This window comes from Nothobranchius furzeri, chromosome 2 (assembly GCF_043380555.1).
Source record: "Nothobranchius furzeri strain GRZ-AD chromosome 2, NfurGRZ-RIMD1, whole genome shotgun sequence".
Lineage (NCBI taxonomy): Eukaryota > Metazoa > Chordata > Actinopteri > Cyprinodontiformes > Nothobranchiidae > Nothobranchius > Nothobranchius furzeri.
The window spans coordinates 82,662,427-82,678,818 of NC_091742.1; the positions used below are offsets into that span (position 1 = coordinate 82,662,427).

The 16,392-nt window shown below is 42.2% G+C and overlaps 1 protein-coding gene across 2 annotated transcripts; it reads left to right on the top strand.

Moving 5' to 3' along the window:
- Positions 1-4,766: 4,766 nt before the first annotated feature.
- On the top strand, positions 4,767-11,789 carry LOC107376943 (E3 ubiquitin-protein ligase TRIM39). 2 transcript variants are annotated; one of them, XM_054747419.1, is made up of 9 exons: positions 4,783-4,861; positions 5,003-5,215; positions 6,436-7,000; positions 7,090-7,185; positions 7,262-7,495; positions 8,498-8,645; positions 9,354-9,380; positions 10,657-10,802; positions 10,882-11,789. In XM_054747419.1, the coding sequence occupies exons 3-9, from the start codon at positions 6,446-6,448 to the stop codon at positions 11,311-11,313; spliced, it is 1,638 nt and encodes a 545-aa protein (XP_054603394.1). In that variant the 5' UTR covers positions 4,783-4,861; positions 5,003-5,215; positions 6,436-6,445; the 3' UTR covers positions 11,314-11,789. The 2 variants fall into 2 exon arrangements, with proteins under 2 accessions (XP_015801768.3, XP_054603394.1); XM_015946282.3 differs by lacking the exon at positions 5,003-5,215 and having other exon boundaries at positions 4,767-4,861.
- Positions 11,790-16,392: the final 4,603 nt, after the last annotated feature.

Here is a 16,392-nt window from a genome sequence, read left to right on the forward strand (position 1 = left end):
TCAAGTCACGTTTTCAAATTGAAGTTTTTGTGGCGGTTTGTGGGGAACCTGATGTGGGGGGCTGGCTTTATAGCGACCCTGCTGCATCAGATCTAAAGCCTGGGTCATGCGTCTGCGTCAGTGCGGAGACACGCAACGCCATTGTCCATCCTTGCGGGCTTGCTGGAGAGCCCCGTAAGGATGGACGGAGTCAAGCTGTCTTTTCTAAACATCCGTCCATCGAGACGGAGAACACAAGCTTGTGATTGGTCAGGGCACTGCTGTCGTCTACACCGCCGCCATTGTGCCCTCAAAACCATAAAGAGAGCTGAGGATAACTAGCGGCAGACACGGAGAAGCTTGAAAAATACCTTGTGAAAAAACTCTACAAACATGAACGTTTAGTTCCCCCGTGATTGAAGGAGTGAAAAGATGCTCAGCAAGTGTTTTATTTGTGGACAGAAATGACAGGAAACGTGGTTTTAGAGGTGGTGAGTGCATGAAGAGGTGGAGGAGAATGAGAGACAAATTTGGATGTGTTAAAAAGTCTCTTATATACAAAAAAACACAATATAAACACATTATCTTGGACCGATACATGACAGGATACCACAGAACAGCACTACGCCCTCTGCTGTCCCGGCGAATTGCTTTGCAACACTCCCCAGGAGACGGAGAAGTATGAGGGCAAAAAGTCTTCGTCCATGCGTGCGTGTCTCTCCCTTTCGGAGCTAATGGAGAAGCATGACTCAGGCTTTACAGAGATGTCAAGCTGCAGCACTCAACAAGAATAGTCTGGAACGAGCGATCCCCTTGACTTTTATGTCTGGTCTGTGGAACTTCTACGGTAGCACAGGAGCTAAGTGCTCGCCCCGTAATCGGAAGGTTGCAGGTTCGAGCCCCGTTCAGTCTGTCGCTGTCGTTGTGTCCTTGAGCAAGACACTTAACCCACGTTGCCTGCTGGTGGTGGTCGGAGGGACCAGTGGCTCCAGTGCTCGGCAGCCTCGCCTCTGTCAGTGCGCCCCAGGGCAGCTGTGGCTACATCGTAGCTCATCCCCACCAGTGTGTGAATGTGTGTGTGAATGGGTGAATGACTGATTGTGTTGTAAAGCGCCTTGGGGGGTTTCAGGACTCTAGAAGGCGCTATATCAAATACAGGCCATTTACCATGTACCATTTCTAGAAGGTTCTGGTTTGTGGACCTGAGGGCTCGGGTTAGAGCATAAGACTTTAACAGTTCAGTAATATAAGGAGGAGCTTGAGCGTTAAAAGTTATAGTCAGGATCCTAAAATGAAGTCTAAAGTTAATGGGTAACCAGTGCAGAGACATTAGAATAGGAGTGATGTGAGCTCATCTGTTTTGCTCCAGTTAATTCTGGACCAACTGAAGTCGATCAAGGGTTTTTTGTTAAAACATGTGTTACAGCACTTGTTACAGACCAGTGATTCCCAACCAGAGGTCTGCGTACCCCTAGTGGCACGTGAGAGCATTACAGGGGTACACGAAAAAATTCATATTTAATTACCCAGATGATGACTGTGCCCTGGTAAAAAAAAATTTTTAAAAAATTGGGCTGGGATGTGCAATGCTTGATGAATATGCAAATAAAGTAACGCACAGTAATATTTGTTTGATGTCATATTGATCATAATATCAATTGAGGCCAACTGCGGCTGTGCATGATTTTTTTTTAAGCTGCGTCAGTTTTTGACCAGAGGCTGCTGCAGCGTGGATTCAGATGCTCTTGATCCGGTAACATTGGTTATACGGACCTAATCTGGGTTTTTGGAGCTGATGTCAAACAGAGAATCATCCTCAGTAAATGATTTTGGCTATAGTAAAGGCATATCTGCGCTAATTGCTCGTTAACACTCATTCGCTTCCGGTGCTCTTTGAAACACGATAAACACACAGACTTCCAAACTTTCGGACATCTCCAGGGATTTATCCACAGCTTTTTCTCCCATTAATAACGCTTGTGGTTGTGCAGCTCCTCTCTTCCTGTCCAGGGGAGGAATCGTTTTGGGCAATCGTCCAAACATTTGACTAAGAATGTACTAGTGGTATGAGAAAATGGCTCAGGGGGTCCACGAGTCAAAAAAGGTCGGGAACCACATACAGGTCCTTCTCAAAAACTTAGCATATAGTGATAAAGTTCATTTTTGTCTGTAATGCACTGATAAACATTAGACTTTCATATATATTAGATTCATTACACACAACTGAAGTAGTTCAAGCCTTTTATTGTTTCTAAAATTGATGATTTTGGCGTACAGCCCATGAAAACCCAAAATTCCTATCTCAATTAGCATATTTCATCCGACCAATAAAAGAAAAGTGTTTGTAATGCAAAAAAGTCAACCTTCAAATAATTATGTTCAGTTATGCACTCAATACTTGGTCAGGAATCCTTTTGCAGAAATGACTGCTTCAATGTGCTGTGGCACTGCTGAGGTGTTATGGAGGCCCAGGATGCCTTCGATAGCGGCCTTAAGCTCATCCAGAGTGTTGGGTCTTGCGTCTCTCAACTTTCTCTTCACAATATCCCACAGATTCTCTATGGGGTTCAGGTCAGGAGAGTTGGCAGACCAACTGACCACAGTAATATCATAGCCAGTGAACCATTTACTAGTGGTTTTGGCACTGTGAGCAGGTGCCAGGCTGTGCTAAAAAATTAAATCTTCATCTCCATAAAGTTTTTCAGCAGATGGAAGCATGAAGTGCTCCAAAATATCCTGATAGCTAGCTGCATTGACCCTGCCATTGATAAAACACAGTGGACTAACACCAGCAGCTGACATGGCGCCCCAGACCATCACTGACTGTGGGTACTTGACACTGGACTTCAGGCATTTTGGCATTTCCCTCTGCCCAGTCTTCCTCCAGACTCTGGCACCTTGATTTCCGAATGACATGCAAAATTTGCTTTCATCCGAAAAAAGCTGAGCAACAGTCCAGTGCTGCTTCTCTGTAGCCCAGGTCAGGCGCTTCTGCCGCTGTTTCTGGTTCAAAAGTGGCTTGACCTGGGGAATGCGGCACCTGTAGCCCATTTCCTGCACACGCCTGTACACGGTGGCTCTAGATGTCTCTACTCCAGACTCAGTCCACTGCTTCCGCAGGTTCCCCAAGGTCTGGAATTGGTCCTTCTCCACAATCTTCCTCAGGGTCCGGTCACCTCTTCTCGTTGTGTAGCGTTTTCTGCCACACCTTTTCCTTCCCACAGACTTCCCACTGAGGTGCCTTGATACAGCACTCTGGGAACAGCCTATTTGTTCAGAAATTTCTTTCTGTGTCTTACCCTCTTGCTTGAGGGTGTCAATGATGGCCTTCTGGACAGCAGTCAGGTCGGCAGTCTTACCCATGATTGCAGTTTTGAGTAATGAGGCCTCGCCCGGGGAGTAATTCCATGCAGAACCGCCACTGCACGGCTCCTCACTCACACCAACAAGAGAGATCACATAACCCCGGTCCTAAAAAGCCTTCACTGGCTTCCCATTCAGTTCAAGATCTTACTCGTCACCTACAAGGCCCTCAATAATCTTGCCCCTTGTTATCTATCTGACCTTCTGCGTCTCCACCGCCCTTCCCGTTGTCTTAGATATTCTGCCTCCAATCTCCGCTCTCACACAATAACTTCAAAACATCGCACCATTGGGGACAGAGCTTTCTCTGTGGCTGCTCCCACCATATGGAACTCTCTCCCCCAACACATTCGTACTGCTGACTCACTTCATAAATTCAAAAAACTCCTGAAAACTTACCTGATTAATCAAGCGTTTAAAGCTTGTTAATTTATTTTACTGTGTCCTTCTCTCTGATTGTAAAGCGTCTTTGAGCAGTGGTTAAAAGCACAATATAAAACCTATGCATTATTATTATTATTAATTTGCTTAGAGTTCCTCACACTTACTTTCACCCTAGGAGTGACCATTCCTTCAAAGCTGTAGCCCCTAAGCTCTGGAATGATCTACCCACTGCTCTGTGTGTAACTGACTGTTGAGTTCAAGAGCGAACCATACTCATTTGTTTGTTCGGGCATTCGTCTAGTTTTTTGTGGGCAGTTACGTTTTCTGTGTGTTCTTGGCCTTATATGATATGTTTTTATTCACTCTTTTTTATTTTATTCTATTTATTTATTGTTTAAAATGTTTACAATGTTGAGAAGCACTTTGTGGCTTGTGCCTACGAAAGGTGCTATACAAACAAAGATTACTACTAGCAATGGGCAAAAGATGAAAATTAACGTGTTTTTACAGTTTTTGACAGCATCTGGGTGGTGTTACATCAGCGACCATTAGGTTCTATGACTCTAAAGAAGATTCTGAACGAGTGGGATTGGACCATGGCAGTTTTCCCCTAAAATTAGCAAAAAGAGGTTTTTCAAAAGTAAATAAATAATATCTCATTCGCTCTTAGATTAATTACTCATATGTGTTGTTGTCATATCCTGCCATTACCACAAGAGGGTGATGCTCTCGTGTTCATTTTAATTGTCTCCATTAGTGCTCGAATTGTACTGGTCTGCAGCAACAAGAAGGAAGCTGATAAATGTTGCTTGTAACATATGATTAGAGTATTAAGTTTCTATGGTTTCTTTTCTGCAAAATCAAATGTTAACTTGTCCTGCCTCATGAGGTTTAGTATCCTTGTTCTGTTAAAATGCAGATCACAAGAGGAAATAGTTAACTAAACAAATCAGTTTCTGCTCCTGACCCACACAATACTCCTCCGATCCTGGAACGGCATGCAAAAAAAAAAAAAAAAAAAAAAATCCCACAGGGAGTGGTGTACAACTGAGTGGGGAGGACTTTGGCTTCTCTATCACAATGCCAGTGTTTGCCTTTGCTCTCATCGAGGTCACCGTTCACATTCAGGGACAAGGTAGGACCCCGTGTAAATATAGAGTGTTTCATGTTTCAGTCTTTTGACAGAACTAAATACTTGTGTGTGTGTGTGTGTGTGTGTGTGTGTGTGTGTGTGTGTGTGTGTGTGTGTGTGTGTGTGTGTGTGTGTGTGTGTTAGTGTGTGTGCGCGTGTGTGTGTGTGTGTTCATCAGATTTTATCTTTTGTCCACCAAAAGAGTAATGTAGAGAGGAATCATGAAGTCTGTTGTTTTTGTCCAGTCTGGGGTTAAAATGGAGCAGTAGAAGAAGAAGAAGAAGAAGAAAATATCATTTCTATAGCGCTTCTCAAAATAAAAATCACGAGGCACTTAAGGAAGGAAAGGAGGAGCGGGTTTGTGTTTATTCTTTAGTGTTTTCTGAGTCTGTGTTTCAACCAACTGAAACCGAGAGTAAAGTCCAGGACTCGTGACCTTGAAAGTAGACTTTGGTCAGTGGGAATCTTTAAAAAATCCTTCTGTAGATCCTTATAAAGACCACACTGAGGACAAATAATGTATTTCTGCGCTCTACTGGTGCCTCTTGGATAATAAAGCAAACTGCTGTGGCTCGAACACTAAACACCAAGTGTCTAAATTACCATTTTGATAACTTTACACACAAAGATGATTTTTTTAACGTGGAGTGTCCAGCCTGGGCGACAGAGATAGATGAGTTAAGGACCCACCCCTGAACCAGAGGGTTGCACCTAAAAATTCCTCTCAACCCCCCATCCTCAATCAGTGCAGAGTATACTCCCCCAAATTCCAACAGGTGTCCATCATGTTTCACCTCAGATATGTTTTTTTCATCTGACAGGGAATTGTGTTTTTTTTACTGTTCAAAGTTCTGCGTTGACCTTAAGGAACTGTTTGTGGTTACCGTGGTGATTCTAATGATTCAGTGCTGGTTACCATAGTGACCTTAAGTACTATTGGTCAATACCATAGTGATTTATCAGTGGTTACTATGGTGACCCTAAAGAGCCATTCAAGGTTACCATGGTGACCATAATGATCCATTAGTGGTGACCTTAATAAGCCCCTATTTGTTTCCATAGTAACCTTAATTTAGCAATCGACGGTTACTATGCTGGTCATAAATTGCAAGCTGTGATTACCATAGTGACCTTAAGGAGCCATTGGTGTAACCACATGCTGTAGCGCAATTATTACATTGATCCAAATGAGTCACACAGGTTACCATGGTGACCTTAACAAACCATTAGTGGTAATCTTAGTGACCTTAAAAGACCAATGGTGGTACCTTAATAAGCGTGGTTACCATGGTTACTTTAATGACCCACTTGTTTTTGCTGATCCCAGTGAGTCATTGACAGCAGCTTTAACATTTCTTTTGATCTTGATGATTCATACACTTACACTTTTACGTCCTTTTAGAATATTACAAAACTCAATCTAAGTTCGCCTTCGGACTTCATTGAAAAATGTTGATGTCGTACTGCTGGACAGTATTTACTTTCGGATTTCTTCAGGAATGATTTTGCTCATGAAAGGCCTTGAACAAACACTTTCCTGTTTACTGGTGTAAGTCACACTGATGTTTCTGCTTTAGTTCTGAGGTCATGATCTCCAGCAGCCTTCTTTTGTCAGAGGCGCAGTTTCAGTGCTGCATCTGTCAGGATGTTTTCTCCGAGCCAGTCTCCATCCCCTGCGGCCACAGCTTCTGCCTCACCTGCATCACGTCGCACTGGGACAACAGCCTCACCTGTCCCAAATGTCACACCGAGTTCAACGCTCGCCCTGAACTTTGTGAAAACTCTTTCGCCAAAGAGATGTCGGAGCAGATCAGAGCAAGAAGGCAGAATGGCGTGATGGAGGAGAACATACGATGTGATGTGTGCGTGGGAAAGCAAAGTAAGGCTCTGAAGTCCTGCCTCGTGTGTCTGACCTCGTTCTGCGAGAGCCACCTGGAGCCTCACCTGAGAGTCGCCACCTTGAAACTTCACAAGCTGGTGGAGCCGGTGGCCATGCTGGAGAACAGGATGTGCAGGCAGCACCAGAGGCTCCTGGAGCTGTTCTGCAGGAGTGACCAGACGTGTGTGTGTGTCCTATGCACTGAAACGGACCACTGTGGTCACGACACCCTCCCAGTGGAGCGGGAGAGCCAGCTGAAGAAGGTCTGGTCCATCACCCCTCTTTTTTATTGCTCCATATCCTTTTATAAATTCAATGTGAGGTTTTGTTTTGTTTTTGCTCCAATATTCAGGCCCAGATGAAAAGAACAAAGACAAAAATTCATCAGATGATCCAGGATAGAGAGCAGAAAGTGAAGGAGATCAAACTGAAAGTTGAGCTAAGCAAAGTGAGTCGATGCCTAAAGTAATTTCACTAAAACTTGCAGGACTTGGACCAATCTTTCTTTACTCACACACCTGCAGGAGAACTCAAAGAGGGACATTGAGGAAAGCAAGGAGGTTTTCTCCGCTGTGCTTCGCAGCATCGAGGAAATCCAGGCCAATCTGGTGGAGACAATCCAGAGGAAGCAGGCAGTGGCAGAACAGAGAGCCCAGAGGCTCGTGGAGGAGCTGGAGCAGGAAATCACAGAGCTGCAGAGGAGACAGAGTCATCTGGAGCAGCTTTTTCACTCAGAGGATCACCTCCATGTTGTCCAGGTCAGGAGGTTGGGAACAGATAACCCTTTCTGGGCTGTGACTGTTATTAGTGATTATTTACAAAGATATTTCTAAACTGTCTTGAAACAATTGTGAGTTCTCAATTTCCTGAAAGTGTCTGAAAGTGGGATAACTTAAGCAAACGTTGGTGGTGTTGAAGTTGTGCCTGCTTGGAGACAAAAAGAAGAACGTGACATTCGTGCCATGATGGAATTTAAAATAAAATGATCAGTTGTGGCCAAGTGAAGACACCAAGAACAAATGCAACAAGATAATCTACCGAGCTGTTGCAGAGACGTCATGCAAAAGTCACAATTTAATTGCCATTTTTGACAAATACAAAAATGTTTTCTCTCGTTTTTGTGTCACCAACAGTCACAGCAGACTGATGTGGAGCTTAAAGCTTGGTTTATGCTTGAAGCATTCACTTTCCGCGCAGTGATGCGGCTCGCGGATGGAACGCGCTTCACAACTCGCAGCGTTTATGGTTCGTGCGGCTCGTCTCTGCGGTGAGCCAATATTCTCCCAAACTGAGCGGGGCAGCATGGAGCTCTTCAGCATGCATCCAACACTACACCATAGTAGAAGTAAAAATCACTGTTTACAGCATGGCAACCCAGCATTTATAACAGCGTCCTCGTCTTTTCCGACAGTGCGAGCTATTTCTCTCCAAGAATTATAAACAACATGTTGATCACGGTGATCTCTGAGAGCTGAATCATACAAATGTCTGTTTTTACGAACCTCTGCCATACTAGTTCTTGCCAGTCCGCTATGTTTTTCCGCGTTTGACCGTCCGCGTGGTTAGAAATTTTCCTAGGTGCGCGTTGCGGAAATTTTGGGCCTTGCAGAGATGCGGTGGAAGGGCGTGGTTGTTAAAATGACGCAATTTCGCCGCGCGGAGCCGTGCGGACCTCGCGGACGCGTCAAGCATAAACCAACCTTATGTCTAAATGTTTTTAGGTTAAAACAAGTCTCTTCTCTCCTCTTTGACTTTGTCAGAGTTTTCCAGCTGCCGCCTCGCCTCCATCTGTTAGACCCTGCTCCGACCTCTTCGTCCACTCAGACACGAGTTTGGGAACCATAAGGCGAGCGGTGGCTGATATTCGGGAGAAGCTCCAATCAAAACTGAAAAAGCTTTCCAGTCAAGGTCAGCCTCTGGGGGACAAACATAATGTTAAAGACAACTTTAACCAGCAGGTCAGCTGCTTTGTAGAGCATAATTTAGTCCTTAAATGTTGTTTACGCACAAAACTTAACTGAAAATAAAAACTTCTAAACTAAAAACAAAATCTAAGATATACGGGGATGTTTGAATACTTACATCATTTTTATTTATTTTTTTCATATTCATTTTACATTATTTATACCTTATTTTTTTATAACCCAGATTGTCCCAAATAGACTGTATGTCGACACAGGTGTCTAACAACAAGAAGGTTGGAGGTTCGAATCCCAGCTAAAGGCTTTCAGTGTGGGATTTCTCCAGGCACTCTGGTGTCCTCCCACAGGCAAAAACATGGAATTTTGTTTAATTAGAGATTTAAATTGTCCCTAGGTGTGAGTGTGTGAGTGGTTGTCCCTGTGATGTACTGGAGACCTGCCCAGGGTGTCCCCCATCCCTTGCCAGATATCTGCTAGAGAAAGAGACACCAGCTCCCAAAGACCCTACTGAGGATGAACTGGTTTAGACGGACGGACGGATGGATTACACCAAATAATATTTTTTTAAATGCCAAAATTTAGAACAATTGAAACATGGTTGGTTGTATTTTTCTTGGTAAGGAAGTTAAAGCATGAAGATAAAACTGACATAAGGATAAATATGTTTTATTCATGTAATCTTGTTCTTTTCTAGAACATGAGAAGATCCAACAGTATGCAGGTAAAAATATTCTGTTATGTTGTTGTCTCATAATTGTTTAATGAAGCAGTCTCTGTATGGGGTTACAAAATAAAAGAATGTTAAAATCCACTTTGATTAACTTGAAATTTTATGTAATGAGTTAAAAATAAATGCTCAAATGACATTTCCTAAAATAATTTTACTTCCAGAGTTTGTTTTCATTTCTGCCTCTTGAGCTGCAACTGTTGGAGACTAAAGATGGTCAGGAAAAGAAAGAAATGCTGATTTTCTGTCAAAATCCCACTAAATTGGCACTTTTCCTTCAATTAAAACTGCAAACAAACATATGATTTTTGAGGATATTAATCCGTTTGCAACTTATCTTTATTTATTTGTTGTCATGTCCGTCCCTTTTTTGCCTCCAGAATTTAGTTTCACCAGTTTCGAACCTCAGAAGGATGCTCCATTAGGCGATATCAGCTCCTTTACCGATATCCGATATAGTCCCAATTTCTTATATAAACTGACACCGTATGTGGGGGTCCTCCCCATAAAAGAACCTATATCATCTTAGGTAATTAATGTCACATCTGTCCTATATGCAGTGCTTTAACCTCCTGAGGCCTGCGTCCACAGATATAAACATTGGCCTCTTGCACTAGAATATTTTATTCTCTTCAACTTAAACCTTTTTGTATTATTTAGAAACATTTGATATTGAATTAAAGTTGAAAATATATTTTACTTCTGTTTTTCTAGGAAACCTGTCAATATTTTTAATTAATTTTATTTCACATCACACCAAATACAAGTTCAGGTTTCAAGAGGTTAAGTGGGCTGGTATACACCAATACTCTTTATGGACACTTTTAAATTTTACCTTTCAGCGTACCGGGACTCTTTTCTGGTGCATACCAGTAGTTCATCCAGCTATTTAACAGGTAAAGTCTTTGAAGTTACTGAATCTGTCCGTAAACAACGTCCCCCACCCCCACCCCCACCAACGCACACCCTGCAGTTAACGGACCATTTTCGATGTTGCATATATTGGTCGATAGTTTCAGACATTTCTAGTTTCACTACATTTATTTTTTTCTTTTTAAAATTCCCGCTATGCCACGTGACTCATGCTAGAAACTGTTCGGAAACTCCAACATTTGCAGCCCTGGGAGATAATGGTTTCAAATATTTTTGGTAAAAAAAAAAAAAAAAAACAGAGATTAAAACCTTTGCCAGTGCTAGGAATAGTGATTTAATTTACACGTGTTCCAGATTTAATTAGAGAAATAAGGAATAATGTAATTTTACATTACAGTTGACATTCGTCTGGACCCCAGGACTGCCAACCCCTGGCTTATCCTGTCAGAAGACGGGAAACAAGTCCAGGATGGAGAAGTTGAACAAAATGTAATGAATGCTCCTGAACGTTTCGACAAAGCTCCGTGTGTCCTTGCTCTGAAGGTAAGGATGTGTCCTTCATCTCCTCCCCTCTGATGTGTTTCTGTTGGTCATCCTGACTTGAAACCTTCTTCCTTTGCAGAGTGTCACCTCAGGCAGACACTACTGGGAGGTTTGTGTTGGAGACAAGACGGCGTGGGATTTAGGGGTAGCCCGAGAGTCCATCAACAGGAAGGGATTGGTGACCCTGAGTCCGGAGGACGGGTACTGGGCCATTTGTCTGAGGAGAGCCATGGAGTACCGAGCCTGTGCGGGTCAGGCGGAGCTGCTGTGTCTGTCTCAGAGGCCACAGGTCGTCGGGGTCTTTCTGGATTACGAGGACGGGATGGTGTCTTTTTACGACGCTGTCAACAAGTCGCACATCTTCTCCTTCACAGAGTTCCGGTTCACGGAAGCCATGTTTCCTTTTTTCAACCCAGAAATGAATGAGAATGGTAGCAACAAGTCACCGCTCACCATCCGCCCTGTTAGTGAGGTCTACAGGAGCGGGGACTTGGATGACATCACTATATGATGCAATAAGTGTGAATTCTGTGACTTTTTATTCATACTTCATTTTAATTTTCACAGTCAGGCGCACATTTTATTTGCTAAATGGAGAATAAAAATCTAAATCAAATGTTTATTGGTGTAATGTCCAGAAAGGGTCAATTTTGACCTGTATATTGACCTACATAGTGACCCCTCATCTACAGAACTAATTCCACTATCTAGGTGGATTTTCTATTCTATCTTCTAACACCCAGAAGATTCTGCAGTGCTTGTCGGCAGTCCATGGAGACAAGATTGTCAACCTAGGTCTCCAAACAAAGGCTGTCCTCTTATCTCAGACTGCTGGATTCCACACTGACTGAAAAGTGAACTTTTACAACTCATAAGTTAAATAATCATATGGGTGAATGAACAAGATGTTATATGAAATTATTGAATAATCTGTGCCTAATTCAGTGAAGTTGAAATAAATATTGTTCGTACAATGAGCCATTTATATCTCATGATCAGCACTGTTTGATTTAACAAGTTAATCATTATCTACACTCATACACAATGTTCATTAGATGCAAATTAAGGTTAAGGTCATCTCGCATAAAGTTTAAAGATTCTTTATTCACAGAACTAGAACAGCTTGTATCTGGAAGGTGTGGCTATCTGAGGGATGTTTGGTAAAGGTTCAAACATGTCAAATTCTGATTGGTAGAAATCCTAACAAGTGGATTGTTAAAACAAGAGTCACTTCCTGAGTTAGTCCGTTTCTAGCGGAACTCTGAAGTGGCCAATTCGGAACCAGCCTCCTCAACCCGTTGGCACACTGCCAGCTGACACAGCCACATGGCTACTTAAGAACCATTTTCCACTTTAAACTCATCTAAGCATTTTTGGATACCTTGACCTATATAAGATGTGTTTTGAATGTAATTATGACTGAGTTCAAATTATTAAAGCGTGCTTTGGTGCCTCCTAGTGGGTTTCTCATGACCTGCTTGAAAAACAGCACCTTCTGGTAAAAAAACTGGAAGTGACGTAGGAGGGAGAAGTCGTTCGCTTGGCTGTTCACACAGAGCTTTACCGGGAGATGTCGCCAGAATTGTTGGAAGAATTCGCCCACATTTCCTCTGTCTTTTCTTTAACTTTTGGGTGCTAACATTTTGTCTTTATTCACCAGACATGTCCTACTAATGATGGGAATTCCGGCTCTTTTTAGAGAGCCGCTTCTTTCGGCTCAGCTCACCAAAAAGAGCTGGCTCTTTCGGCTCCCATGTGGCTCCTCAGATTTTCTTTGCGTAAAGTATATTTATCACCAAAACTAATGCAAAACTATATGTAAAATGATTTACAAATGTAAAAAATGCAATATATCAAATATTTATCATTTATATCAATTTATTAACTGAATACTTTAAGAAATCTCGTCTTTCCTACTGCTGTTGCTCATTTTCTCATCGTCTTCGTCTCACTCTTCTCTCTCTCACTCGCCTTTTTCCTCCTCCTCAGTCCCTCTCGTCTCCCTCCGCCCACATGCGCTCTGCTGTGTGTCTGTCGAGTCTGATCCTCCCTCTTCCCTGCCCCTGCTGCTCTGTGTGTGGACAGTCTGGACACGCAGTTACACATGTTGACCAAAATCACACTTCCATATTACTACAATATATCAGAAGCAAATGTGTAGATGTAAAAGTAATAATCACCAGAGAAACTTCAAGTTTCCGAGCAGCAGTTCCTCGTGGAGTCTTGGATCTGCTGCGGCTCTACCCAGGAGTAGCCATTGTTGTGGACACCGTCTCACCTCCTTGTTGTCCCTACCACTGTCGACTGCCTCTGCTGTGTACTGACGGTACTGTGGTGGGCTTCAGCCTGACCTTATCCTTGCTTTTGAAACCCATCTTTTGCTCACTCAAATCACTTTCATTGTAGTCTATGGCGTCAGATGGGTGCCAAAACCCGTGCACGTGGAAAATGCGTGCACAGGTTTTGGCACCCATCTGACGCCATAGGAGTCATCCTCACGAAAATGCGCGCCACATAGTACGGAGCTAGCACACACAGTCAAACCCCACCCATGCTCGAAATACCGGGTTTGTTCTCAAAGAAAATTGATGAACTCGATGTCCAGACAGACAGGAGTTGGAACAACCTCCACAAACACAAACTTTTACCATTTTGACGGATTTCAATACTTTTGTGAGCTTTATGCTAATGCCGTGAGAATAGTAAGTCTCCGCTGTTTTGCCCCTCCTACGTCACGACGTCACATGACAGAAATTTTCTAGCTTTTTGTTGAAGCTGACTTTTTGCACAGTGTAAGGAGAAACTGGTTTAGCTCAGCCCTATTGTAGCGTTGTGGTTTTATGCTCTTTTATGAAAGAGGAACCATGCTACGTATTAATTCGGAATATTAATTTTTGATAAATCAATAACCAAATTTTATATTGCTAAGAAGACTCAAAGGTTGTTTTCATCGATAAACTGACGATAATATCTGTGTGTCTGTGTTTCAGTTCAATGAGGAAACCAGTTTGACAATTAAAAGTTTTAATTCTTCAAATTAAAGTAATGATTTTGAAATTGACAAACAGGAAATAACAATCAACATTGGCAACTTGTGGGACAATCTTTAACAGTTGATATGATCAAATAGACCTTGTGGTGAATTTATGAAGATTGAGAATGTTGTGATATGAATGCGTGTGTGAGTCTGATTTTGCTTCAGGAAGAAACAGGTGTCTGAGTGAAGTGATGGTTTGGATAAACTTAGGTCTTATCAGAGAACTGCATCAAACGCTAAACACCGTGCTCTGTCTCACCGAACTCTTGTGGACCCTCTTTCAGATCCGGGCCGTGGAGGATGGTGGTGGTTCATCCAGATGACACCAACGGCTGACAGGAGAGACGTAGGTGTCGAACGGAACCGGTCCAGAGTTGCCCTCGGTACACGTTGATGGTAAAGCGTTTTGTCGATGCGCTTTCTTAAGTTAATTCACTCAGAAATCAAAGACTCGGTAATGAGTCTGCGTTAGAATTTGCGATTCAGCTATTCTGTCTGGCTGACAGGAACAGCGTGAAAGGGGGGAAGAAACGAGCCAACCGGCTCTGCCCCCCTTTGGCTCTCAGGTCCTCTCTCTTTCGTAGTCAAACACGAACTGAAATCATAAGACTGAAACTTACCAAAAACCTTTCTCTTCTCAAAGCAAACGTGTGCGTCAGCAAATGTGTTTGGAGTTTACTGTGAGAATCTGTGTGTGGGTGTGTGTGCTTGAGTGTGTGTGAAGGTCAGTAACAAACATCCTCAAACATTATTTAAGAATGGCTTCATTAATCCATTATAATTACCCAAAGCATAAGAACCATTCATTTGATTAAACACATTTATAATGAGCAAAATGATAATGGTTATTCTAACATTAAAATCAAGAAACAAAGTTTTAAGACTTGTTATGACTACTTTTATGGGAACAACATCTTCTATGGGAACAACATCTTCTGGCAGGAAGCTGCAGGTGGCAGATGTTATGGTTTCCTCCCAGACTCGCTGGCGTTCAGGTCTTAATCTGTGGGTGAAAGTTCTCAGCGACCGAGCTTTGACCCAGCTGAGTCCAACACCACCTTTGTGACAGAAAACCCATATTTCCTCACGTTACAACAGCTAAAGACCAATTATAACATCTGAGAGTCATTCAAACACTGAAAAGTGTGATAAACTTTATTTTTTCACCAAATAGAAAGATGTTTATGATTTTAAAACAACTTAAAAGATGGATTTTAAGAGCACACCCGTTTTAGACACAATGAACCTTCCTGCCTGTTGTGACCTGGAGACAACTCGAGACCGGACTGGTCGCACTCACTGCGGTTATTCTACGAACTTCGGTGCCTTGAGGTCCACCCGACTTCCTGGCATTCCGGATCTGACCGGGGGTGTCCGATCAGGGTTTGTAGACACAACAGATTGCATTTGTTTTATTAATAAACTCACTAGTTTATAGCAGACAACAAATTCTTTTACACCCAAAATTCACAAGTTTTTTCAGATACTAAGGTTCTGACACACATCTACTTTACACCACACCACCTACAACTCACATCACCGCATATACAGTCAATCACATACCATTATTCATAGCTTGTCATGAATAATCATTAGTTTAGAAAAGAATAAAATTCCTTTTAACTATATACTTGAATCTGCCTGAATTAATACTAAGTGTGTTTATGGTCCCTGAACAAGCAAAAAATCCTAAGCTCTTCTGGTTAAACATTCAAAGATCAATCAGGTTGATATTTCATATTTATATGAAATCATCACATCTTATTGGTCATAATTAAATATGCAGTCATTACGCTATAAAAAGTGACGCTACATTGGTGTTTTTTTTATTCTGAAAACAGATAAAGTGTTCAAATCAAATGATTGAATTAAAGGTGCAGTAAGTAAGAACTGTACAGTGAAATAATCACAGTCTAATGTCTCAATCATTTAGGCATGAAGGTTACATTGAAACAAAATTCTTTCTCAGCTGGCTGGGCGGTTGTCAGTTTTTCTCATTTTAAAAGGGTTGATGAGGATTGTGGTCATTGTTTAAGTTTCTTCTCCAAACTTCCGGGTTCCAGAATCAATCATAATTGAGCCCATGGGGTTGCCAAGCCTGTGCCTGCAAACTCCGCTGCACCAGCATCTGTAACTCTACACCAGCCAGCCAAAAGCAGCAGTGTTACGGAAAGAGTGTTAGCCTGTAAAATGAAGGACCCAGAAGTTATTTCTTATACACTTAAAAAGCCACCGCCTCTTTTTGTTTTACTCTAATACCAGGTTAAGAAGGTGTAGTGGTTAAGAGGCTAACATTGAGCGACCAATGCTAATGGTGAATTAGAAGTAAATAGTCTCTAAAAATATCGCAAGCTACTTTTTCAATGACCAACAACTCAGTATTACATTGAAATGTACTTATGTACTCATTGGCTTACTGTGTATGACTCGTCATTGCGGACTTGTTTGTTTTGATACATGGACTCCAAATTTGACCACAGGATATCATTCTTACTTCATGCCCCTTTAAGAAATATTTAATAAATGACATTAAATGGGATTACACATGCAGAT